This window comes from Phodopus roborovskii, unplaced genomic scaffold (genome assembly GCF_943737965.1).
Source record: "Phodopus roborovskii unplaced genomic scaffold, PHOROB, whole genome shotgun sequence".
NCBI lineage: Eukaryota > Metazoa > Chordata > Mammalia > Rodentia > Cricetidae > Phodopus > Phodopus roborovskii.
The window spans coordinates 22,977,992-23,003,365 of NW_026125391.1; the positions used below are offsets into that span (position 1 = coordinate 22,977,992).

The following is a 25,374-nucleotide window of genomic DNA, read 5'->3' on the forward strand; positions in this document are numbered from 1 at the left end:
AGTCCTGGAATTACAGATGTCCCCAGCTTCACCAAATCTTCTGGCCATCATTTTCTTTTGGTTTGTAATGCATTTTGGTTCAGTAGGTTTTCCCATCACTTTCAGGTGTATTCCATAGTTAGTTTTTTTGTGGGGGGGTTGTTTTTTGTTTTGTTTTGTTTTTTCTTTTCACCCTTTGGGGGCCCACCACCCAGCTCCCAAATGAATACAGGAAGACTTATTCTTAGTTATGAATGCCTGGCCTTAGCTTGGCTTGTTTCTAACCAGCTTTTGTAATTTAAATTATCTTGTTCATCTTTAACTACATTTTTCCCCTGGGCCTTTCCCTTTATTCTGTGTATCTTTCCTTCTTACTCTATGAGTGGCTGGGTGACTGGGTGGGTGGCCCCTAGTGTCCTCCTCTCCTCCTTTTCTCACTCCTCGCTCTCTTCCTTAGATTTCTCCTATTTATTCTCTGCCCACCAGCCTCACCTGTTTCTCTCTCCTGCCTAGCTATTGGCCATTCAGCTCTTTATTAGATCAAACAGGTGTTTCAGGCAGGCAAAGTAACACAGCTTCACAAATGTAACAAAGAATGCAACACCTCTTATATCATTAAACTAGTATTCCACAGCATAAACAAATGTAACACAATGTAAAATAATATTCCACAGCATCTTCCATCTCTGATGTCTACAACTATAAATTTTACATTTTTTAATTTTGGTCTTTTTGTTAAAGCAGAATTTTGCCATGTAGCAGTTGATCTAATGTCTTGGCCTCTTGAACATTTGAAGTGCCAGGGTACCACCATGTTCAGCTATTACCACTTTTTTTAAGTGGCAGATTTATCTGTTACTCTTAACTCTTTGAGTTCTTAGCCTTCCTCTGCAACAATTTGCTAGGGTTTTGACAAAACTTGTCCCTTTCTGCTTCCAGAAAGGATGGTGGGGTGACCTACAAACCAGTGTTTGGATATTTACTTTAATTGGTCAGGTGGTTAGGAGCAACTGTAAGCATACACATCTACATAGCTCAAAGAAATAGCTGGGTCTTTTGAAAAACATTGGTCATCAGAAATGAGTCAAAGCTGGCATGACAGGGCACAGTTTTAGTCCCAGCACTTGGAGGCCAGTGAACCTCTGAGTTTGAGGCTGTCTCATCTACAAAGCAAGACCTACATAGTCTTGAAAAAAGAATGATTTTTAATTGCTTCTGGGCATTTGATGGGTCAGGTTTTATTTCTTCAATTCTGTTAACAGACTATAGGTTTTTGATTGTTTTGTTTCAGAATACAATTGTTGAATGGAATGGATAAAGTAGGGTGTTTGACTTGGGATTTATATCTGTAATTTTAGCTAGTATATTTCTCTACATTTATTAAATGAATCAAAAACATGTGATTTGCTTTTACCTTTTCCAGTACCTTTCTCAGTCAGCTCTCTGAAGAAGAGAAGATTAAGTTGAAAGTATTCATGTTTTCTTTTTTCTTATGTGGGAAAGCAGCTAGACCACCTGTAAATAAGTAAGAGAAGAAACCACCAGAGTGGCTTCTTTTTTCTTTCTTTCTTTTTTTTTTTTTTAATTGCAAACTGTCAAATTATTTGAAGGTAGTTATTTCATTTTAAAACTAAATTGGGGCTAGAATAGTGTTGTCTTTAAGTATGAAAACGAGTGGTAAATGTATCCTAAGCAATTTCAGATTAAAAAGGAAAGTGTTCTCAGAAGCACTTGAGTTCTTAGATGCATCTTTTGTAGTGTTTCTTTTGACACTTGGGTTGCTGGCATTATGAAGGGAGGAAGCAGTTGGGACACATTTACTCTTGGTTATCAGGAAGGGCTTGATGAGCTCACTGCTAAACAGTTTCCCAGATTAGACACGCTTCTGGATTTAAGATATGCACTAAATTCTTCCATGGAGTTACTGCTTTGTTCAGCTGGTCTCTTGCTTAACTGGCTTTTGATGTAAAGAGAGATGTGAAGTGGTCTTGATGTCTTATGCCTGGGATGAATGACGTTATAGAGGCAGGGCTGATGCTACTGCCAATCATACATGGATCTAGCACCCAGTGAAATGACTTGCTTACTCCCTGCAGGTGGAAACAAAGGCAAGAGTATCACACCAATAATCTCCCTGGATATACAACAGCTTTGCCTTTGCTTCTATTATTAACACAACCATCTCCTCTTGCATTGGTTGTGCATCAGAAGCTGCCCTGTAAGAACCCCAAGCTGTGTTTGCCTTATGTCATGTTATCCTTATCAGAGAGGTGGTAATTGTTCCTATTTTTAGATGGTAAGGTTGAGACAGCTCACACAGCTAATGGGTGCTTGAAAATGACTATGACACTGGGTCCAGCTAAATCTAAAGCTTGTCCTACTTGTGTTAGAGCTCAGGATCCGCCAGGGGTCTGTTTGTTAGGATATCACACAAGATACTTTTCCATAGAGAATGAAATTAGGATTTTATGGTTTCTAAATGTACAGGACCATAGAATACAATTCAAACTGTGGCAGTGTTTTATATAAACTCAAAAAAAAATTATGAGTAAGGATTATGCTGCCGAACCTTGTTCAGGACTGCAGATTTGCCCTTCCATAGTTTACATTGTAGATGAGCCATAGCTCCAACTGCTAAGGAGCATTGAAGTCTCAACACTCTCCTAGGAAGTGATGTAGGAGCTTGAACGATTGATAGAACTCTCTATCTGGCAGATATTAGACATAGAAAGATGCTTATGTTTGTGGTATGGCCCAGAAGAACCAAAGGGAAATTTTGTTTTAAAAGGAAAACCCTGAAGATGCAAGAGGCAGAGCTATAGCATGGCCAGCGTATGCTGTGTGTCCTCTGGAAGCACACAGTTTTATGTATATGCTTTCTAATCTTCACATCAGACCCAAGATGTAGGCCTTGTCCTCCTTACACCAAGGGCAGGCACACTTAGATTCTGAAACAGGAAGTGGAGAAGCTGGGATGCAGCCTCCTTCCTACCCAGTCCCTAAGCATTTAACTATTTCTAGCCTGCACTTTTTTCATTCTGTTGCCTAAATCAGGAAGCGCAGAGTGCTGGTTTGGCCTAAGAATAGGGTTTGAGCTTGGCCTAGAGCTTCCTATCACATGACACTGCAAGTTAGAATTAGGAGATAAAATTTAAGCAATGAAAAATGGAAAATTACCTATTTAAAAAAATAGGAAAAAAAGACCTTAAATTGTGCTCCTGTAGCTGAGGGATATTATTATGTAACACCGGGACTCTTAATCTCTCTTCTCTCCCCCTGCATAGAGAAACTCAAGAACTTCTTAGGTGTCATTTCTTTAAGTTGGGCGTGTGGTAGCAGACACACTCTGAGCATCAGTGAACTTCATATAAATCACTAGTTACAGTGGTTGCAAAACATTACAGGTATCTTGCAGGCTTTTATAGTAGATAGAGAATAGAAACCAAACATTCAGGGCTGGGGAATTATCTCACCGAAGAATGCTTTCCTACTATTTACAAGGCCTGGGTCCAGCATCCCTCCCCAGCATTACCTGAAGAAAAAGGGAATGATACCAGAACATCATAGTTAGGCTGAGAACACAGTTTAGTCTGGATTCATTTTGTGAGAATATTGATTCAGAGGCCAGGAGTTTCCTCTTAAGCGTGTGTTTGCTGCCTTTGTCATCTTTGTTGGTGGAACTTACGCTGGGAGGGTAGACTAGCCTGACATCTGTGTCAGGTGTCTTCCTCTTACTACCCATAGTTTTCTTTATGTCAGAGTCTTTCTTGGGACCTGGAGCTCACCATTTTGCTAGACTAGCTGGCCACCGATCCTCTCCCCAGATCTACCTGTCTTCCTTGTCCCTCCTTCAGCACTGAGGCTGTAGGCCACACCACTGCACTTGTGTTTCTGAGGGGCATAGGAGGCCTGAACTTAAGTCTTCGCATCATTCCTTTCCTTTCCTTCCTTCCTTCCTTTTGTGTGTGTGTGGGGGGAGGGAGGTAGCTTTGGAGCCTGTCCTGGAACTAGCTCTGTAGACCAGGCTGGCCTCGAACTCACTGAGATCCTCCTGCCTCTCGAGTACTGGGATTAAAGGCGTGCACCACCAACGCCAGGCTTCATATTATATTCTGTATGGAAAAAAGAAACAAACATTTGGAAAGATAATAAAATTTTACCGTTGTAAATGTGATATGCCAATTTACCCTTTTTCTTTTTTGGGGGGAGGGGTTCAAGATAGGGTTTCTCTGTGGCTTTGGAGCCTGTCCTGGAACTCGCTCAGTAGACCAGGCTGGCCTTGAACTCACAGAAATCCACCTGCCTCTGCCTTCCGAGTGCTGGGATTAAAGGCATGCACTACCAATAACCCGTCAATTTACCCTTTTTCTTGGGTCAATTTTTCTAGATGACTTGTTCTTTTTCTTCAGATGCCTCATTTATCCAGTGATCTCTGAATACCTTAGCTGGATGCCTTTATTCTCCTGAAAAGAAAAAAATAAAACCCTTCCCCAACCCTAAATTTTGGGCAGTTCTCCTTGGCAAGTTATATCTGATCAAATGAAAAGCATTTGTTAGTTTTATAGGTTAGTTTAGATTAAATAGCCTTGCTGCTTGAAGAACTTCATCTCTTCTAGTTAAGATGTGTTGTGTTCAAATAGACTATCAATTTTGATGGTATCCATATTTTTCTTCACCTGTGGAAACGAAAGCAAAACCTCTTCCCCAGTGTAACATATGTCCTGGTTTCCATTTAGAGATCAGCACATCTTTGAAATACACTGGTTGGTTTAATTCTGTAGCTTTTTCTATTATCTAATATCTCTCTGCAGTTGTTGTTCCTTTTTCATTAGCATTTAGAAAATGCAGTCTATTTGGGTGGTTCTTTATCATCTCTTTCTGTTTATTTAGCATGTCCTTTAGAGTTCGATTTGATCTTCCTCTAACTGCCTGCCCTGTAGGATTGTGTGGTGTACCTGTAATACGCTTTATGATGATCCTTCAAGGTTCCTGCTTCATCAAAAAGTCTGCCAGACACTATGGCCAATGGCCTGAAGGTGGATACCCTAATGTTATAGAGGAACTTTAGGTGACTGTCCAGGCAGTGAGATGTCTCTGTCCATTCTAGAATTTATATTATCCTTCTAGGGTCTTTGATGGAGTTGAAGACAGATACTTAGATTATGGTTTTCCTTAGTTATGATAAAAGATGTTTCATATAAAACTCTAGATTCACAAAGATAGGATAAATGATAGAATATTTTCTTTAAATTTTGCCAAATGTAAATGGACTAAATATTGTAACTATAGTCCTTGCTTGGTAACTGCTTTGTTACATATAATTTTACTCTGTTAAAGTTAAAACCTTCATTTTTATTTAGACAGAAAAGAGGCAATGATGGCCTTCTGTATGCTGTGAATGTATGTTTGTCTTATTGGTTGATGAATAAAGCTGTTTCAGCCAATGGACAGGCAGGATGTAACCAGGCAGTAAGTATAGGCAGGGCTGCTAGACTAGGAGAGTTCAGAGAAGAGGAATGCAGAGGATAAGGAGCGAGATGGAGGGAGGGAGATGGGGAGACACACACACACACACACACACACACACACACACACACACGATGTAGCTGCCAAGGAAAGAAGTGATCCAGGCATCATTGGTAAGCCAAGACCACATGGACATACACAAATTAATAGAAATGGGTTAATAATTAAGAGAGAGCTAGCCAATAAGAAGCCTGAACCATCGGCCAAATGTTTTTTAAATTAATATATCATCTGTGTGTTTATTTGGAACTAAACAGCTACTGGACCAGGTGGGACAGAAACTTCCATCCACACAAAATTCTGAGTATCTCCTCCCTAGAGAGTTCCTTTTCACCAACTGTGAAGCTAGGCTGCCTTGATGTGATGGTTAGGGCCTTGTACTATTTAGTGTTGCCATCACTTAGAACTACTATTTGCGGAGGAAAAGCTCTTATTTGACACAGTCTGGACCAATTGTCTGTAGATCTTAATAAAATGATTCACACATTAAAATCTAGCTCTTATTTTAGAAAATGCAATTGCTTTCAGTTAGGGAGCTGGTCCCATGTTGAGATGAGGGCATCTCTTTGCAGATCCCTGTCTTCTGTCTTACAGAACTCTTATCTGAATGTACCATCTAAGAAGTCAGTTTGGAGACTCTTGATACCTTCTAAATTTAGAATCTTTATAAGTCTTTGCTACATAATTTTTCAATTCATTCAACTATTTTCATTGATTATTTCAAAGTCATTCAACTTAGATCTTCAGTCTTACTGCATTCCATTATGTTAATCAGCATTAATTGAATCCTGTAATTTAATATATGTGGCACCAGCAGGTTTGGAACCCATCATAACTAACAGTATAACTCAGCCAGGGCTCCACAGTTTTTTGAATGCACATACAGTCCCTTTGATACATTGTGTACATTATAGTAATGTAACTTGGGAGGTTGAATTATATGATCATTTAAGTTCATAAAACAACTTTTGTGTAGATCTGTTGCATGTGTTAGACACATGCAAGGATAAATAGCCAGCTAATGGATAACACAGACCAAGTCACAACATAGTGTTCAGGTAATTAAAAATAAATAAGTTTTTTATACAGTTCTCAGATTCTTCTAAGATATTTATAAATATGACAGCCATGCATCCCTAGAATTGTGGGTCAGCCCTAATGGTGGTATTAATATTGCATTGTCATTTTCTAAACATTAAGATGCCTGGAAAATAGCAGGAAAAAACTTGCATCTGCTATACTCACTTGACAGAAATACTTGAATCAGTCCACAAGCCCCAGTTTTCCTACTGTCCTTGAAATGCTTCATGCGTGAACATCTATGAGCTGAGTCTGCTTCATGTGTGAGCATCTCTGAGCTGAGTCTGTTTCATGTGTGAGCATCTGCTGAGCTGAGTCTGCTTCATGTGTGAGCATCTCTGAGCTGAGTCTGCTTCTACTGAGCAGTAGAGGGGGATTTGAGTTGGGCCAGAGTCTTTCTGCCCACTGTAGCATGCAATGGTATAAAACTTGCTGAATCTATTTCTCATGATACCTGGGGTAGTCCCATTGCAATGCACTCCTGCAAACTATTTCAATTAGTTTGTTTTGTAGAAAATGTGTAACAGGTACTACTTGATGTAAACAGAGCCTTTGTCTGTACTATTTAGTTTTTTATGTCAGTTTTTGTAGTTATGGAATTTGACCTGATTTTCCTTAATCCTGATTTATTATTGTGTTAAACAGAAGTTTTCAAAATTGCCATTTAACTTTCAAAAGCATTATAAAACCAATTTCAAATTATGACTCTTTGAGGAAAGTAATAGCTATACAGAAAATTGTTTCAAATAGCTAAGTGTGTGTAGAGATGCGAAAGACTATGAGACATGCACTTTCATTCTAGAAGTGGATACACTTGACATTCAATTCTTCCTTTTGGCCTTATGTAACTTTGTATACATCACAAAGTAAGAGCTGTAATGTGTACCTCACAAGATCTCTGCTCTAAACTAAGTACATTTCCAAAACTTCAGCAACAGAAACTCCTTTTTGACATTAAGATATTTCAAATACATGCTTGATTTTTGTCTCAATTATCAATCACTGTCAGCATGTTTAAATTTGCTATTATAACACACACACACCATTTTCATGTTTAAAAAAAAAAAAACAAAAACAAAACAAAGTAGGCCCCACAGTCTTCCTCAAAGACATCTATTGAGTATTTGATCCCAGTGCAGTCTGGAGAGCCCATTTTAAGAGAAGTAACTTGCCTGTTCCATCTGTGGAACCTCCTAGGGCTTTGGTGCTAGCTGCCTTGTTGTGTAAGTTTCCTCTGATGTTTTTATATCCTAGCCTGCAGGAAGCTCCTGAAACAGGAAATCTCTGAAACTGACCAGATTCTCTAGACCCTTAGCTGCCAGTGTAAGCAATAGTTGGGGAGGGGGGGAGCTGAAAGTCCTCATATGAATGGAGTCAGACTGCAAAGAAAACAGTAGACCTGACCAGCTGCCTAGAAGAAGCAGGAGCCAGCTGAGCTGCCTGGGAAGTACACTCCATATCAAGCTGTCTGTAGCCTGCACAGTGCACTCCAGGTTCCCAGGTTAGCTGTCTGCTGGGGTGAGCTTTGGTGATGCTGTCTTTGAGTCATTTCTGTTCCTGTCAGTAACCCCAGTAAAAGTCACAGTTCACCAAGTGGCACTTTGGTGATATCTTCTGTCTGTCATATCTGGGGTGAGTAGATGAGGTTTGGATCTCTTCAAGAAAAATTTTGTCACACATGGTTAGTGCCCTCCCAAACAGGACCAAAGATGTGTTAGGGAAAAGTGAGTACATAGTGCTGGCTGTGTGTAACACGGCATGCAACTGAGGCAACTGAGCAACCTGAGCGGGAGCATCCATGGAGGGAATTTGATAGAGCTGACCTTTTCTGTGTGGTATGTGTCAGCATACCTTTGTGCTATGACAGTTTGCATGGTTCTTGCTCTGGGTATTAAGACATGCTACTGAGGCTGAGCCATCAGGGTTAGGAGTGTCTGTGGGAGGAATCCCAGGTTGTCAGTCATCTGTGTGAAATGGGGTAGTGTGCCTGCTTGATGAGTGGGGGCCACCACATTAATATGGAGTTGCCCTAAAAACAGTTAAAAGGAAATCTTTCAGTCTTTGAGATTACCGCAAGAGGGTCGAGAATGTCAGCAAGGAACAGCAGAGGTTGCCTGACCTCTGTCGTGTGTAGTTAGAAATGCATCTGAAGCCAAGATGGTGGCCAAGCAGGACCTTGTTTGTGGGAAGGAACAGTTGCAACAAAGAGATGTGGCAAGTACCCTGTGGCAAGTAAAGTAGATGAATGAGAGGATGAGAGGTGGTAAGAGTGATAGAAGAGCCCTCAAATCTAACCTTTAGTAGAAAAATGGAAAATCTGTGATCCAGTATGCAGACGGGAAACTTAGCCATGGTCCTGTACAAGAATTGAGGTTAGTCAGGAAATAAATATTCAGCACCTGAGCTGCTGGTGTTAGGGAAGAGAGAAAGAGCCTTCCTCAGCCCGGCTTGTGAGGCATAGAACATGGGACCAGATGGGACCAGTCTGTAATGTAAACTATCCATCTCTCTTAAGTAAGGCAAAGGCTGTGAGGCTGTGTGGGGGAAGTCAGTCCCTGATGGAAGGGTCTACCAAAGCCATTAGGAACACTTGGTTATCTCCATCTGCGATCCTTACAAATAGCAGGGGTGGGTTACCACACAGAAGGGACAGACAAATTTGAGGGAACTAGGAATGGAGAAGCTGTGTTTGAACCCCAGTTCACTAAGTCAGATAGAACTGTATTAAAGAAAAGGTTGGTTGGATCCTTGGGGACCTCAAGGCTGGTATGGAGCTTTAGTGGCCTTGTTGAGCCCTTTAGCGGAACAAGATCTTTATAAATAAAATAGGAACAGTTTTGACAGATGTCAGCAACTTAACACAAGTATGTAAAGAGTATTTGTTTATTAAGAAAACCTAGAGGAGATAAAATGGTAGTTGGGCAGTGGTGATCCCAGCGCTTGGATCGCAGAGGCAGGTGGATCTCTGAGTTCGAGGTCAGCCTGGTTTACAAAGTGAGTTCCAGGATGTCCAGCGGTACACAGAGAAACCCTGTCTCGAAAAACCAAAAAGAAAGAAATGAGAAAGAAAATAGTAAAGCAGAGGAGGAGGTCTGTTGGGTTCCAGGAAGACAGTTGTGACAAGATTTGTGTCTAGCTGGAGTTCCTAAGGGGGGAAAAAAAATGATAGAAAGCCGATTGTGTGCTCAGGTGCTTCTGAACAGTACAGGTGAAGATGATCAAACCTGTCCCATGGTAGTTAATTATCCCCCCAGACTGAGGAGGGTGCATTGCCCTCCAGGAAAAGGTTATGCTAGTGGTACACATAGTTTGCCCAATCAAGAACTCTCTCCCCTCCCCCAACAGCCTGATGTTGTAGCAAAAGCTACAGCTCCATCCACAAACCAGGGCCTCCCTGGCCCAGGGAGCCAGCAGGTGCAATGGGGAAAAGCAAGACCACATTCCCCTTTGCCCTGAGGAGATCTGAGTTCATTAGGTATGGAGAAATACTGGGAGGCTCCTTGGAAGGACTCCAAGATACGGAAACACACTGGCTCAGAGAGAATGACTAAGGATTACAGGGAGCTAATTAAGTTAGCTCTGCCTGTCCATGCTTTGTACCCAACCTTGATCTGTGGAGGAAGCACTTGATACAAACGGATGGTGCCTTCCCGTGTTGCTTATGTTCGATTTTAGTATCTTCTTAGTTGTGCACTTTTGGGGTCACCTGTCACTTGCTGAGATTAGGTGGCAGCAGACTCTCAGAGAGCTTCACCAAGGTTGTCTTTGTAACTCCAGCATTTGTTGTGGGGTGGTGCTTTGGGGTGTTGCCTTGTCCTTCATATCCTCTGGGACTTTGTTTTGTAGATTACAGGATGCTAACCTTTGTGTGTTTTGAGGTGCACTGGTACTTCTGCCTACCTTACCATCCTGCTGGGGTTGGGTTAATCGAAAAGAGGAAAAAAAAAATCTAAAGCTACATGGGTGGAACAGGATACTCCCAGGAGACCACAAGATGATTGAATGGAAACCCCAGTGCCAGGGGTGGGCTCCCTTCCTGTGAGCTGTTGGCCAGGGAAGCCTGTGAGGCCCCACAAACCTTTATACTACTGCTGTTGGTTGTATGCCACACTAGATGGTAAGACCTTATTGCTAAGGACACCTCATGCTCTGACTGCAGGACATGGAGAAATTCATCTAGGGATCTATACTGGGAACTCCTACATTACTGACTTTCATAGTGCCAAAAGGGGCCATGCAGACTGCCAGGGAGAACTGTCACAAACGTTGCTGCTTAGCTGTGGACCTATCATGTTGAAATACCAAAGTGTCAGGCAGAAGAATGTGCCTGCTTGTACAATAGTGGCTTGGCTATTATGGGTAAGAACAACAGCCTTTGGATTGGACTTAATCCACAAGCAGGAGTTCAAACCTGGTATTGTAAGCCAGATCAAAACCTATGGTCAGGGAGTCATCAGTCCCAGTGGGGAAGCAACTTCTGTGGTTTTCTAGATGGGTGTGATGTCCCTGTCAAACTGAACTGCCTTCTAAACATGTCTATAGATAACTCATAACCACTGGTGAAACAACAACAACAAAAAGAACAGGAGGGGAAGGGTGGGATGTTGTCTAACAGTTTCCTCCAAGATTAAAACATCCCATCCTTCAGGAAGAGAAACATCTTAGAATAGCTTCAGGAAGTCCCTGAAACTGACCAGAGTCTATAGGCCCTGCACTGCCAGAGGAAGCAATAAAAGCTTGTATGTTACACATAGTTTCTGTGAAATGTTCCTTGTGAGGCTTTTGTTTGGTCACATAGAGGAGACAAGAAGTTGGTACAGTGTGTGTTTTCAACAGCTACACTTGAAGCTGGAAATTAGTGGGCTGATGCCCTCAATCTTGCCAGGGTAAATTATTTCTAAGCCAGAATTTTATTCTGGAAGAATAAAAACCAAGAGTGAAATAGAATGGTTTATGGTAGAAGAGAAAAACTTATCAGAATAATGTGAAAAGGAGAGTCACAGGATGGCCTGCTAAGGGCTTGTCAGTCTTCCCTAGGGGTTGTTATTCCGGGGAGAAGAAACATTGGTGTAGGGAAGTGAAATGGCTAAACTCTAGACAGTATTCACATGGTCATAGTGAAAACAGTAAACATGAGTTTAAGCAGAAAATGGGCTTTAGCTCTTTTGTGGGAGAAAGGTTAAGGGAAAGTGTACATTGATACCATGATTGAAAACCAAAACCCATAGTCATCAGACAGTCTCTAGTACTAGAAGACCAGTTAGTAATAATACAGGCTTGTTATGTAGAAACAGAAAAATATCTACAGAAACTGCTAATTAAGAATTCTAAGTAATTTTCTTGAGTCTCTGGGAATGGACAGCAAGAATAGAAGAATGTGGCTAGGGATGATGTTTCTTAGTTTAAAACCTTTTAGAGCAAGGTGTGGTAGCACTCCTGTAATTGTACTACTCAGTAGGCTTTGCCAGTTTAGAGTTTAGCCTGGGCTACATAATGAACCTCAGACCAAACAAGCCTTCTAACAGAATTTGAACTTGAAACTCTGAATTGGGTCGAACTTTATAAATTCGTAAGGAAATGAGAGGAAAGGAAATAGGATAGGGCTGAGATGTTGGAAAAGTACACCCTACAAAGACATGGCAAGAATTTGCATGTAACAAAACTTGTGGGAAAAGAACTAAAATCTTAATTTAACAAGAAGGTTAAATGATAACAAGACATTTAAAGCACAGTGGTGTTAGTGTTGAGGGGTAGGAATTCCACCTGCAAGACACTGGCTTCCCTGGGTGCCTTCTGCAGATCTGCCCGTAGACTTACTAGGAAGTCCTCTGAAAGCACCTTCAAGTAGATGCAAATTTTCCATGCTGGTGTTGCCATTAGATCAAGAACATGGTTGATATAAGAAATGAATAATCTCTGTTGTTCTCTTAACTCTAGAAAACACAAGCTGGTGAGATGGGTCAGCCACTGATAAAGGTGCTTGCTGTACAAGAGCCCAACAACCCGAGTTCAATTCTCAGAGCCCATGGTAGGAGAGAACAAACTCCTAAAAGTTACCTCACCACACGCATGACATGGCATGTTTGCAAATGTACACACCCACCATGCGCGTGCAATAATAGTAAAATGTTTTATTTTTAAAACTAAGTATTCATAATGAAAGAATTCACATGGGTGCGCCAGCATTGACAACTCAGCACAATAATGAAAACACTTAAAGCTGGCCTCCTGATTCGTGATGATTGTGAAGAACAGTGCTAGCAAGTTGATAAGTGTGAGAAAGTGAAAAGTGTTGTGTTTGTTAAATGACAAAACACACACACACCATGTGATAGGAGTTCTTTGACATGACAGTTGAGTTTTAAGTGGGTTTCCTGTTTCTTCTAACAGCTCTCCCCACTGCAGTGAGGACAGTGTGTCTGGTGCAGTTTTGTTTAAGTGGGTTTTTACTTTGGGGGAGGTGAAGATAGAGATAGCAGGTGTTTAGTTTGTGCCTCTGCTTTGCTAATTGCTGTAGTGTCACTGTTGACTTGACTCCTCCACCATGAGTACCAGATGTTTAAAGACACCCTTGCTTAAAGCTGAAACTTATTTTCTCCTGATTCACCTCTTCCTTCCTGTTCAAAGTTCTTCAGAATCATGGATGAAATTTGATACATTGTGGAGTGAGGACAGAAGATGGGGCTTTAACAAGAGAGAACCCTGTTACTGCTAGAACATAAAGGAAGGGTTAATAAGGAATACCGTGGAAATTGCTAAAGGTTTACACAAATGTGGCCTTGATTATTAAAACTTAACTTTAAAAAGTAACCTTTAGATTACATTGAATGTGTGTCCTGGGGGGAAAGAGGGTGCCCGAGTACACACCCACGCAGCCACATATGTCAAAAACTAACTTGCAGGACTACGTTCTTTCCTGTAGGGCCAGAGGATTGAACTCATATCAGCCAGGTTGGCAGCAAGCACCTTTATTCACTGAGTCATCTCCCAAAACCTGGTTATTGGATCTTTTGGAACAAAGAGCACCCTTTGCCTTTAAATACTTGAGCCGGCCAGTTACTTGAAATGAGATGCATTCAGTGTCCTGCCTGAAAAAAAGGCCTAGTTTGAGATAACTTGATTCCTTTCAGCTAACTTGACTTCTAGATGAGAACAACTGGCAAGAGGGGTTGGGCTGAGTGGCCTTGAGGACCCTGCTGCTGCCCAGAGCGGGGTCCAGCCGCTGTAGGCATGGTATAAGGCCTGCTCTTGACTGAGTTGTCGCATTTCCCAGTGTACTGCATCTTCCAGCTGCTCTCGGGTTGTTTCTGTCTTCTGTTTGTCTCTCTAGCTCTCCGGTTAACTTGTTTCTCTGTCTTCTGCTTGTCTCTCTAGCTCTTCTAACCAATGGATAAAGTGGGGAAAATGTGGAACAACTTGAAACACAGGTGCCAGGCTCTGTTCAACCATGAAGGAGGAAGCCGCAGCGAGAGTGTGGACATGAACTCCAGCAGGTGTCTGTCTGTCAGAGAGAAAAGCATCAGTCTGGGAGAGTCCAGCCCCCAGCAGCAGAGCAGTCCCTTAAGAGAAAATGTTGCCTTACAGCTGGGACTCAGCCCTTCAAAGACCTTTTCAAGACGACACCAAAACTGTGCCGCGGAGATCCCTCAGGTTGTTGAAATCAGCATCGAGAAGGACAGTGACTCTTGTGCCACCCCGGGAACAAGGCTTGCACGAAGGGACTCCTACTCTCGACATGCCCCATGGGGAGGGAAGAAGAAACATTCCTGTTCCACGAAGACCCAGAGTTCATTGGATACTGAGAAAAAGTTGGGTAGAACTCGAAGTGGCCTTCAGAGGCGAGAGCGGCGCTATGGAGTCAGCTCAGTGCACGACATGGACAGTGTATCCAGCCGGGCAGTTGGGAGCCGCTCTCTGAGGCAGAGGCTCCAGGACACTGTGGGTTTGTGTTTCCCCATGAGAACTTACAGCAAGCAGTCAAAGCCTCTCTTTTCCAATAAAAGAAAAATTCATCTTTCTGAATTAATGCTGGAGAAATGCCCGTTTCCTGCTGGCTCAGATTTAGCACAGAAGTGGCATCTGATTAAGCAGCATACAGCCCCTGTGAGCCCACATTCAACATTTTTCGATACATTTGATCCCTCACTGGTGTCTCCAGAAGATGAAGAAGATAGGCTCCGAGAGAGAAGGCGGCTTAGTATCGAGGAAGGAGTTGACCCCCCTCCCAATGCACAAATACACACATTTGAAGCTACTGCACAGGTCAATCCGTTGTACAAACTGGGACCAAAGTTAGCCCCTGGGATGACAGAAATAAGTGGGGATGCTTCTGCAGTTCCACAAACGAATTGTGACTCAGAAGAGGATTCAACCACCCTGTGTCTGCAGTCACGGAGGCAGAAGCAGCGCCAGGCGTCTGGGGACAGCCACTCGCACGTTAGCAGGCAGGGAGCTTGGAAAGTTCATACGCAGATTGATTACATACACTGCCTTGTTCCAGATTTGCTCCAGATCACGGGGAATCCCTGTTACTGGGGTGTGATGGACCGATACGAAGCAGAAGCCCTTCTGGAAGGGAAACCCGAAGGCACGTTTTTGCTCAGGGACTCTGCGCAGGAGGACTACCTCTTCTCCGTGAGTTTCCGTCGCTACAACAGATCGCTGCACGCCCGGATCGAACAGTGGAACCACAACTTCAGCTTTGATGCCCACGACCCTTGCGTGTTTCACTCCTCCACTGTCACCGGGCTCCTGGAGCATTATAAAGACCCCAGCTCCTGCATGTTTTTTGAGCCCTTGCTTACGATATCACTGAATAGGACTTTTCCTTTCAGCCTGCAGTATATCTGCCGTGCGGTGATCTGCAGGTGCACTACGTATGACGGGATCGGTGGGCTCCCACTGCCGTCAGTGTTACAGGACTTTTTAAAAGAGTATCACTATAAACAGAAAGTTAGGGTTCGCTGGTTAGAGCGAGAACCGATCAAGGCAAAGTAACCCTTGTCCCTAAAGGGCATTACCTAGGTCTACGCTCTGTGCATCAGATAGTACAGCCATAGGAAGGAAGCACAGAGTCAGCCTAGGATTGTTTGCCCAGAATGTGAGCTTAGTCATTAGCCTCTATCCAGTGGGATTTTCTGTTACTCAGACAAAGGTGCCTAGAAACAACAGATGGTTTGCAGGTGTCCAGGGCTGGGAAAACAGCTAGTTAGGGAGCAGCTTGGTTTTAAATGGCTGTGACGACTGAGTGAGGCAACTCTGGGGCATTTGCTATGAAGAATTCTATTTCTTACCGAAGAACAAATTATTAATATTGGTTGGGTATTTCAACAGTGTGACTAATGTTTGAAATTATTTTTTCTAAGAATTTTTCTATAACCTTCCAAAAGTAGTGATGTTTGTAGTTAACTATAAATCAAGCTTTGAAAGTCCAAAACAAATAAGAAAAGACTGCCTTCCTTTTAGAGAAAAAGAGAAATGCAGTTATTCTGGCCACAGGGCATTGTGCAGTGTCAGTGTGGTTTATGGCCAGTGTCCTTTCCTCTCAGAGATAGAGACTCTCAGGTAAACTGAGGTCTCTAAGGTAGTTCTTCAGACTTCAGGCTTAAAGGTTAGTAGTAGACTCTTGTTTCAAAGCCCTCGGTGTTCATCTGGGCTGAGTGGCTTCAGACAGGCACATGGTTGAAGTTTCAAATGGGATTTTTTTTCTAGGCTGATACGTGCAGTCCACACATTGTTTCATCAGAATCGGTTCTTTTCCTTGTGCCCTTGAGTGTGTGAGCCCGGAGGGAACTGAGACTAGGAGATGCCCAGACACATGAGATGCGTGTGTGACTCTGAGGGTTGCTGAGGTCGAGTCATGCTAACCTATAATTAATCATTTGGATGGCAGTATTTATCTCTTTGTTGTAAGCTCATAGCTGCATTCCTTAAGTACAACTTAACAGCATTTTAGTGCAGTTAATTCTTCACAGAAAACCTAAATTGCAGATTTAAAAGGTACTGTACAACCACGATGTCTGTAAATAACGTTACTTGGCACCTTTTTGTCACTTAGAATAGTAGGTAATACAACTTGAGTGAACGCTTTGGGAAGTATTGTCAGATACTAGTGTTGCTTCTCTGTGTCGGACTGAGTTCTCGGCTCCGTCCTAGACATTTGCACTACAGTAGCCAAGTCAATTCTCCTTTTCTGTCACTGTGCTCTGTCCCTGCTGGTGAGCGCTCCTGGGGCCCATGCCAACTGCTACAGGGGCTATTTTATATCCCTCTGGCTATCACCAGGGCTACTGAAAAGAAATGCTATATTTGTATGCAACACTAACCCTTTGACTGCTAACGTCTGTTTCTGCTTGCTGTGCCTTGTTCTGGCTGCTTTTTTTGTGCTAATAAAGTATGTTTGGTGTCCGCCTTGTATATCTGCTGTTTTATACATTTGCCACAGTTCCTCTTGTACATGGAATGGTTTGAGGTTTTTAACTAAGCATTACCTGACAACTTACTGTAGTTAATGCAGATTCACCTGCAACCCTATACCGACATGTCAGAGTAAGCTAAATCTAAACCGAACGCTCTCTAGCTCTAACCTTCATTACGTCCTGTGGGAGTGTCTGTAGTCAGCTGCAAATTGGTGTACAGTTTACAACAGGAAACTCAGAAGTGAAACCCTGGTGATTTCTCTGTTGGTAGCAAAAGACTGGAGCTGGCAGTAACAGCGCAGAGGGACATTAGAGCTCCCAGCTGCATCACACACAGGACACAGCACCACTTAGCGGTTTGGGGACCATTTTAATTGATGATAAATGCCCAAAATGTGGACCTTTAACCAAAGACTTGTCCATTTTAATGCAAAACGGGGATGGAAGCAACTCAGATTTTCTGTTACTTGTAGTAGAAGTCCCTAAGGAACATATACCAAAGTGTTTGAGAACTTCATCCAAACCTACTTTCAAAGCATAATGTGCAATTAAGTTGTTCTGATGTAATTCTATTGCATAATTGTTGGGTCTGTTTGCTTGAGCTTATAATGTACCTGGAAAGTAAACCTCTTGAGGAAAAGAAGTCCGTGCTGAGGCCTGGAGGAGGGCTGTGTTTGTGAGCAAGTGATGCTGTGAAGAGAACTTGAAACTCCGAGAAAGCACTTGATGTTTTTATATGCTTGTAGCAAATTGATGTTCTCACTATAGTTTTCTAGGAAATATTAATGCTTTTATGTATTTCAGAATTTTTCCTGTGTTATTATGCAAATTGTTTTAAGTGTGTAACTTGAGTTTGTGTTAGCATGTGTACACTGTGCTAAGAGGCACTTCCGTTTCAGTTTGTGTACAATATAAATATGCAACTTTGGGGTTAAATTTCTTTGTTAAAATACTGGTAGCTTACATTTAAAAAAGAAAAATCACCAGCATGAAAGTGCACTGAAGTCTTTCTTCACTGTGTATTTCTCTGAGTCCCGTCATGGCCTTTTTACCAAATTTGTGTTTTTATGTTCTAGGGGAGGCGCATTTTGTCCTAAACCAAAAAATGCTTCAGAAGCTGCAATACATTTTTATATCAAGGGGGTGGACATAATTACACTGAGGGGATGCTTCTGTTCATGCCCTTACTCCTTTGCTCCCTGTCTCCTTCCCTCCCACCATCCTCTCTGTGCCACTCGCTTCCTTATATACTGCGTACACACCTACATACACTATAATATATATCTGTGCATATGCGTTTCACACTTGGTGATATTTTAAACTGATACTGCCATCTCATTTTAAAACCATTTATTCTGTAGATCCTGAGTACTGTACCATTCAGATTGTTATCTGCCCCTAAAGTTTGACTCTGATGCTGTCTTATCTATAATACAGACACTTTACAGAGAATTTATCAGTATTTTATTTTCTGGCTTGAAGGGGTTAAATTTTTTTTCAAGAAAGTTTCTTTAAATACAAAAACCAATCTGTCCTTACACCCTTAGACCTTTATGAGACTGGCAGCGCCTGGATAAAAACAGATACTTGGTTTCAGTTTGATAGAATCCAAAGCTTATGAACTTTTTCAACATTTTTGATCTGATTGCTGTTCATCCTCATCTCAAAGCCGCTTTGCTTCCTGGCTCTATCACTGGCCTGGTGATTTTTGTTGTTGTTTTTGTTTTGTTTTTTAATAAAGGCTGGCTCTAAATCTTATTTTTATAGCAAATAGCAAAAAAAAAAAAAAAAAAAAAAAAAAAAAATTTGGTAGAGGCTAAGCCTGTGACTGAGTCAGAATCCTTGAGAGTGTTCCCCTAAGACCAGTCACATGGGCTCGTTCACTTACTCCATACTCCAGTGTGTGTCCTTTGGCTTAGTACACTAAATATGCACACCAGGCTGGCTTGACCAAGAAAAGAGAGATCATGAAGAACTGGGAATGGGAGAGGGATGGGGATATTACTGATGGAAGGTTTGCTCCTATTATACAGCTGCTGTGGAAGACAATTCAGGAGCCTCGAGTGAGGTTTCTGTGGGAGGTGATTGGTTGGTTGCAGGCAGCATAGAGTCTGCCTTTGCAAAGGTTTGTGTTAGTTGAGGCAATTGTTTTCATGCCTGGGAGTCTTAACTAAAGGGTCTTCACCAAAGTCTCATGTACCAGAAACCAAACAGGGTGAGGTGGAGCCTGAGAGGAGAGGCTGGTGGAGAGGCTGGTGTTTATAGGATCGTTAGGGATTGATAGCCTTGAATGATGGAAAGGGGAAAAAAACAACGCCAAGACTAGAAAATAAAGCCTGTATTCATAAAGCAGGGTGGGTTCATATGCGGAGAAAGTACCCGGAAAACATAAGACACTGATGTTAGCAAGATCTTGTCCATTTAGGGCTATATAACAGTAAGGAGTTTGGATTTTCTCTGGATGTGACGGATCCCGGGTAGGGGAGTGGCATGGTCTCCTCTCCATTGCTTTGGAGAACTTGCAGTGGGGCAAGATGAGGACTTGATTGATAAGCGAGACTGGGGGGAGTGGGGGCAAGGCTTGTATTTGGTGGCAAAACTGACAGAATTTGGTGATAACATGATAGCCTTATGGCAGGAGGATTTTGATGAGCTCAAGGCTGGCTAGTGCTATATAGCAAGTCAGCAGACAATCTGAAAAAGAAAAATAGGAACAAGGACAGTGACACCATTGGCCGAGATTTTAGAAAAGCCGGGACAAATTGGATAGTGGATCAGATCTTGCCATGGGTGTATATAATTGAGATTCCTATGACCCCAATGGAGATGGAGTGCACAGATACTTGAATGTAATTTAGGGAATAAAATAAAAACACAGGGGAGATAGTATATGGGACCATAAGAAGGGGTCCAACAGGGATTTTCCTTGGGATGAAGTGTTTCTCTGAGGGAAGTAATTACAGAAAGGTCTTAGTTTCTTGATATAAGTTATCAGTTTGTTGGTTTTTTTTTTTTTTTTTTTTTTTTTGTTTTGTTTTGTTTCCGTTAAAATCATATACCTTCTATAGAGGCCTTGTTTTCAAAGAGTATAGTCTAAGCCTTGCATTGAATTTCAACTCCATGCCAGGTTTGCTTATGCATCTATTTTACCACAAATTTTTACAGTATAAATACAAGCTTATGTAATTCTAAACAAGCCAGGAATGACACACACCTTTAGTCCCAGCACTTGGGAGGTAGAGGCAAGCATGTGATCTCTGTGAGTTTGAGACCAGCATGGTCTACATAGAGTTCCAGGACAGCCAGGACTACATAGGGTGACCTTGTCTCAAAAAACCCTTCCCATTTTATAACTTTGGGAGATAATAACAACAACCGCATGTTATAGAAACCTTCCCCCTGCTTCCTGGTGTTTTTCATGGCTGAAAGGCTGGATTTAATAAAGTACACATGACATGATAAATAGAAGATGACACAGTTGAGTCCTGAGACAGTCTTAACGAGCATTTGCACTTAACCACACTCCGAGTCAGTATCCTCCCTAGGTCTTAATCCTGTATTTTTGTTTTGTTTTGTTTGGTTTGTTTCTGTTTTATCGTAGGTGTATGGTTGGTTTGTCTGGACGTATGTCTGTGCACTGTGTGCCTGGCACCTTTGGAAGCCAGAAGAGCATTGCATTGTAACTGGAGTTGCAGATAGCTATGACCATGTGGCTGTAGATCATTCTCTAGAATTTGGCTGCCCTAAACTTCAGACTTTTGAACGATCAGATAATCTGAGAATATCACTTATTGGTTAAAATAAGTAGGAGAACCTATGTTTGGTCTATAACCAGTTCTGTTAGAGGCTGGGCAGTGTGTGTGGAGAAACCAAGCAGGGAAGCTACAACAGTTTCTGACACAGCAACCTACATGTAACCTGACATAGCTGCAGATCCCCAAGTGACACAGGTTTGTCTGAGCTGCCTGGGTCCAGTCCTCTCCTTGTCTTTAGAGGAGCTAATGAGGTCACTGCAGGAATGCTAGAGACAGGTTTCAAACATAAGTCTAGGCCAGAGGCCAACCTTTTACTTGTTATATTTTTTGGGGGGAGTCTAATTTTTAATTCAAATTTAGTATTTCTTCCCTTTATTCTCTACTATTCCAATATGACAATAGGTTTCTTTAAAAAAAAAAAATTGTTTATTGTTTATTATGTGTTCTGCCTGCAGGCCAGAAGAGGGCCCAGATCTCATTACAGATGGTTGTGAACCACCATGTGGTGGCTAGAAATTTAACTCAGGTCCTCTCGAAGAGCAGCCAGTGCTCTTAACCACTGAGCCATCTATCTCTCTAGACCAACAATAGATTTTTAAATAACAGATAAAAGTAGATTCTAAACTATAAACTGCCATCACCACCCAGCCACAGCTGTGCTTTCTGCCCTGATACCCAGGTTGTGGGGTCCTGTGGACCCTGTAAGCACGTGGGTCAATCTCGGCTGTTCCCTTCTTTACCCGAGGCCTCCCCAGTCTTACTTTTGTACATTTGTATCCAAACAATACTCCTTCATGAGTTAAGAGATTTTTAGGACATGCATGTTATTTTCTTTCAAAGTCCTGTGGGTAACTTCTTATGAATTCTGAAACACAAGAACACATCTGTGTGTGTGTGTGTGTGTGTGTGTGTGTGTGTGTGTGTGTGTGTGTGTGCATCTAACGGATACAAGAAAGTGGAAATAATTTCTTCTATACTAACACCTTAAAATGACACAGGACTTAAGGGAAACATGAGTGATATTTTGGAAATGGAGAAATACTCAAAGAACAGTGTGGTTTTAAGTGGTTTGTGATTGCAGGCTCAATAATTCATTGAATTTGGCTTCTATTAGACAGGTGTAAATTACCCTTCGCTATTGAGGGAAGAGATTCAGTGGATGCAATGTAGAGACTGTGCCCTCTCTGCCTTGCTGTGTGAGCAGGAAGTTGCCTGTCCAAGTTGCTTTGAAAAAGACAAGAAATGAGGAACTTGGTAGCTTTATGGAAAATGAGGAAATCCAAGGATAAGGGACATAAGAAGCCATAGGACAGCTGTAACCGAAACCTCAGATCCTAAGTCACATGGTACTGAATGTCATTTAATTTTTAATGAAAACTGATGCCCTTGAACCAGCAATGACCCATGTGTTTATAAGATCCTAGGGAGATGGGATATGGTAGCAGTTCAGGGCTGGGATTTAGGTTGGGGCTTGCCACTCATACAGTCTTAGTCACAACTTTCCTTGATCTTTGTTTCTTCCTGTCATTAATCAAATGATGCTCTCACCCCCCACAGATCCATATTTGGAAGTTATCTCAGATGAAGAAAGACAAAGCAGGATCATTGATGTTTGGAATTCTGACATGGCCAAAGAGGGCATTGTATAATTAAATGGCAGCTAGTATGTCAGAGCAATTGACTTGTGGAAATTTGTGCTGGGGATCAAAGCCAGGCCTTGTGCATTTGAGGCCAGGGCTCTACCAGGGAGCTACACAATCCTTAATTATTGTGGTAAGGAAGACCAGTTTTCTTCCAGAGATCTCAATGTTCTGTAGCTGTTTAATTATTGTCAGATTGAATGGTTGTGACTCAGCCACTATTCACCAGTTCGTTTCCTACTTCTAACTAGAGGATGATTTCTCACCCGCCTGCTTAGCCATGGGGAATGGAGGTAATACACCAAACAGTGTATCTTGGAGATGTGCATAGCACAGTGCCTGACACATGTCACTGCATTCTGTGTTCTTATGACCATCTATCTATACATGTCAGTCCATTGGTGGAAATACAACGATGGAATCCAGAGCTCCTAACCACGTGTCCAAACTTCCTTCTTCTAAGCAGGCTCCACTACAAGGTAGATTGGGCTGTTTGTTTAACCTGGAGTTTTACAGAAGCACATAGAATGTTGAAACATTATCTCTCATTGGGAAAATTTATAAAAGTTCTCACTTAGACAATTAGTAGGAAACAGTGGCTGACACACACCATGATCCTGCTCACCAATTCATTTAATGCTCATACAATGGTTTTGCTTTCCACCAAGTAAAAGAGTTTGTCTCGGGATCAACAGAGCCAGGGTTGGAAATACATGGAAATACATCCTAGTAGAGACACGGCAATGCTGTAGTCTTCCCAGTTCAGTCTTCTCCGAGCTCTGTGGCTACTGTGCTGTGTTCAGGCCTACACTACAAGAGGGCACAAGAAGATCAGTGCAAGGCGCACACTTTTCCCTTCAGCTCACAGTCAAGGTGAATAAGGAATTCCAACCCACACCACTCAGTGCCCTTAGAGACCAAGTTCAATCCCACTGAAAATCACTCCATCCTTCTCCCGTTTCTTGAAAGCTGATGCCCAGCTTGGAGTATAAACGGGTTGGTAGAGTGCTGGTCTGGTGTGCTTGAAGCCCTGGATTTCATTCCTAGTCTTGAATGACCTGGGCACATTGGCTCATAGTGTCCCTAGAACTAGGGAAATGGAGGCAGGAGATCCAGAAATTCAAGGCCATCTTCAGATACATAGTGAGTTCAAAACCAGCCTGGGACAAAAGAGGAAGGAGTGGGGGAGAAGAGGGGAAGATGAGAGAGAAGAGGCACTAGCTAATGCCATGTCCATGTATATAAACCAGAAACCTTAAGGCAGTGGTTCTCAACCTTCCTAATGCTGCAACTCTTTAAGACAGTTCCTCTCGTTGTGGTGACCCCTAACCATAAAACTATTCTCATTGCTACTTCACAAATATAATTTAGCTACTATTATGAATCATAATGTAAATGTGTGTGTTTCCCGATGGTCTTAAATGACCCCCGTGAAAGGATCGATCATTCAACTCCACAAGAGGTTGCCACCCACAGATCGAGAACCATTGCCGTAAGGAAAGGAATGGGTGACAGCAACTCCTTTGTCTCTTTATCATTATCTGTTCTCTGGGTGGCGTCAGTTGTAAAGAAATATATATTTAGTAATTCAAAAGCCATACAACCCAGATAACCTGGGGGAGGGAAAACTCCTTTAAGGCAACGTGCTGCAAGAAGAGCATCGCTGTTTGCATCTCCCGAGCATCTGCCTTAATGGGAGACAGCTGGGGATTCTTATCTGTCTCTCTGTTCAGTCTGCTCCAATATTTTGCCTTGCTTAGAAAATATGAAGAAAACTTGGCTCCATGTAGATAGGCAGTTGGAAAAGGAGAGGAGTATTTTAATAGACTTTTCAAATAGTTATGGAAATACTCTGTTGATGCTCAAACATAATTTGTCTACGGGTTGTTTCTTAAGGGTTGCTTGCAAGTCAGCTATGAAGCCCTGTCAAGAAACTATGAAAGTGCATGACGGTAGAAGCCAGTGATCTGGCTTGGGATCTGTCTTGCATACATCCATCACTTGGAAGCCATTGGTTCACTGAGTTAAATAGTACTGCTAGTGTGTGTCCTTTTCAGTAGACAGTATAAAAAGTCACATTTGATGATAGCACCACTGATCTTAAATATTGAGACTCTCATGATTTTGGAGGAAGGTTTTCCAAAATTATTAAATTTTTTTTGCCTAAAAACACAAATTTTTTTTGTCATCATCCACCAACACTACCGGCTGTTCTCCTTAATCATTATTAAGAAAAAAAATATCATATACAACCTGCACAACCCCATGAGTGTTTCTTGGAGTCACCCATTGCAGTTCAGGGTCAATGACTGTTTCATGTGAACTCCCAGAGGATTAAAATGAGGTCATGTGTGGCACCACACGTTTAATCCAAGCACTTGGGAGGCAGGTGGATCTCAATGAGTTTGAGGCCAGCTTGTCTACACAGGGAGTTCCAGGCTATCAGGGACTATATAGTGAGACCCCTTTGCCAACAAATAAATGAATAACCTAAAACACAAAGACATTGAATAACAACTAAGAAAATTTGATAAATATATATGAATCTACATTGTTCTAAAATAATAAAATAATATGTGCTGAAGAGTTGAAATTTAAGAAATTTTTATTGTATTATCAGTGACACTTTTAAAAAGACTTATTTGTGTGTGTGCATACGTGTCCACATTTGTGTGAAAGTACCCTTAGAGGTCGTAAGAGGACAGCGGATGCCCAGAAGCTGGAGTGACAGGAGTTACCTGAGTCGGATGCTGGAAATTCAGCTCCATAGCCTTGGCTGTCCTAGAACTCACTCTGTAGACCAGGCTGGCCTCAAACTCAGAGATCCACCTGCCTTTGCCTTCCAAATGCTAGGATTAAAGACTGTAACACGCAGCCAGCCAACTTGTCTATTAAAAACAAAAAAAAAAAAAAAAAAAAAAAAAAAAAAAAGATTCTTTTTAAAAATTGCATATGTGTGTGAACTGGAGTTACACA

The 25,374-nt window shown here is 41.9% G+C and overlaps 1 protein-coding gene across 2 annotated transcripts in view; it reads left to right on the forward strand.

The window, feature by feature from the left end:
- The window catches only part of Socs5 (suppressor of cytokine signaling 5), a 35,591-nt gene extending 17,584 nt beyond the window's left edge, over positions 1 to 18,007 (forward strand). For both annotated transcript variants that reach the window (XM_051175221.1, XM_051175220.1), the window contains exon 2: positions 13,960 to 18,007. In XM_051175221.1, coding sequence (XP_051031178.1) covers positions 13,972 to 15,582 — 1,611 coding nt within the window. In that variant the 5' untranslated portion in view covers positions 13,960 to 13,971 and the 3' untranslated portion in view covers positions 15,583 to 18,007. The remainder of the gene's footprint in view (positions 1 to 13,959) is intronic.
- Positions 18,008 to 25,374: the final 7,367 nt, after the last annotated feature.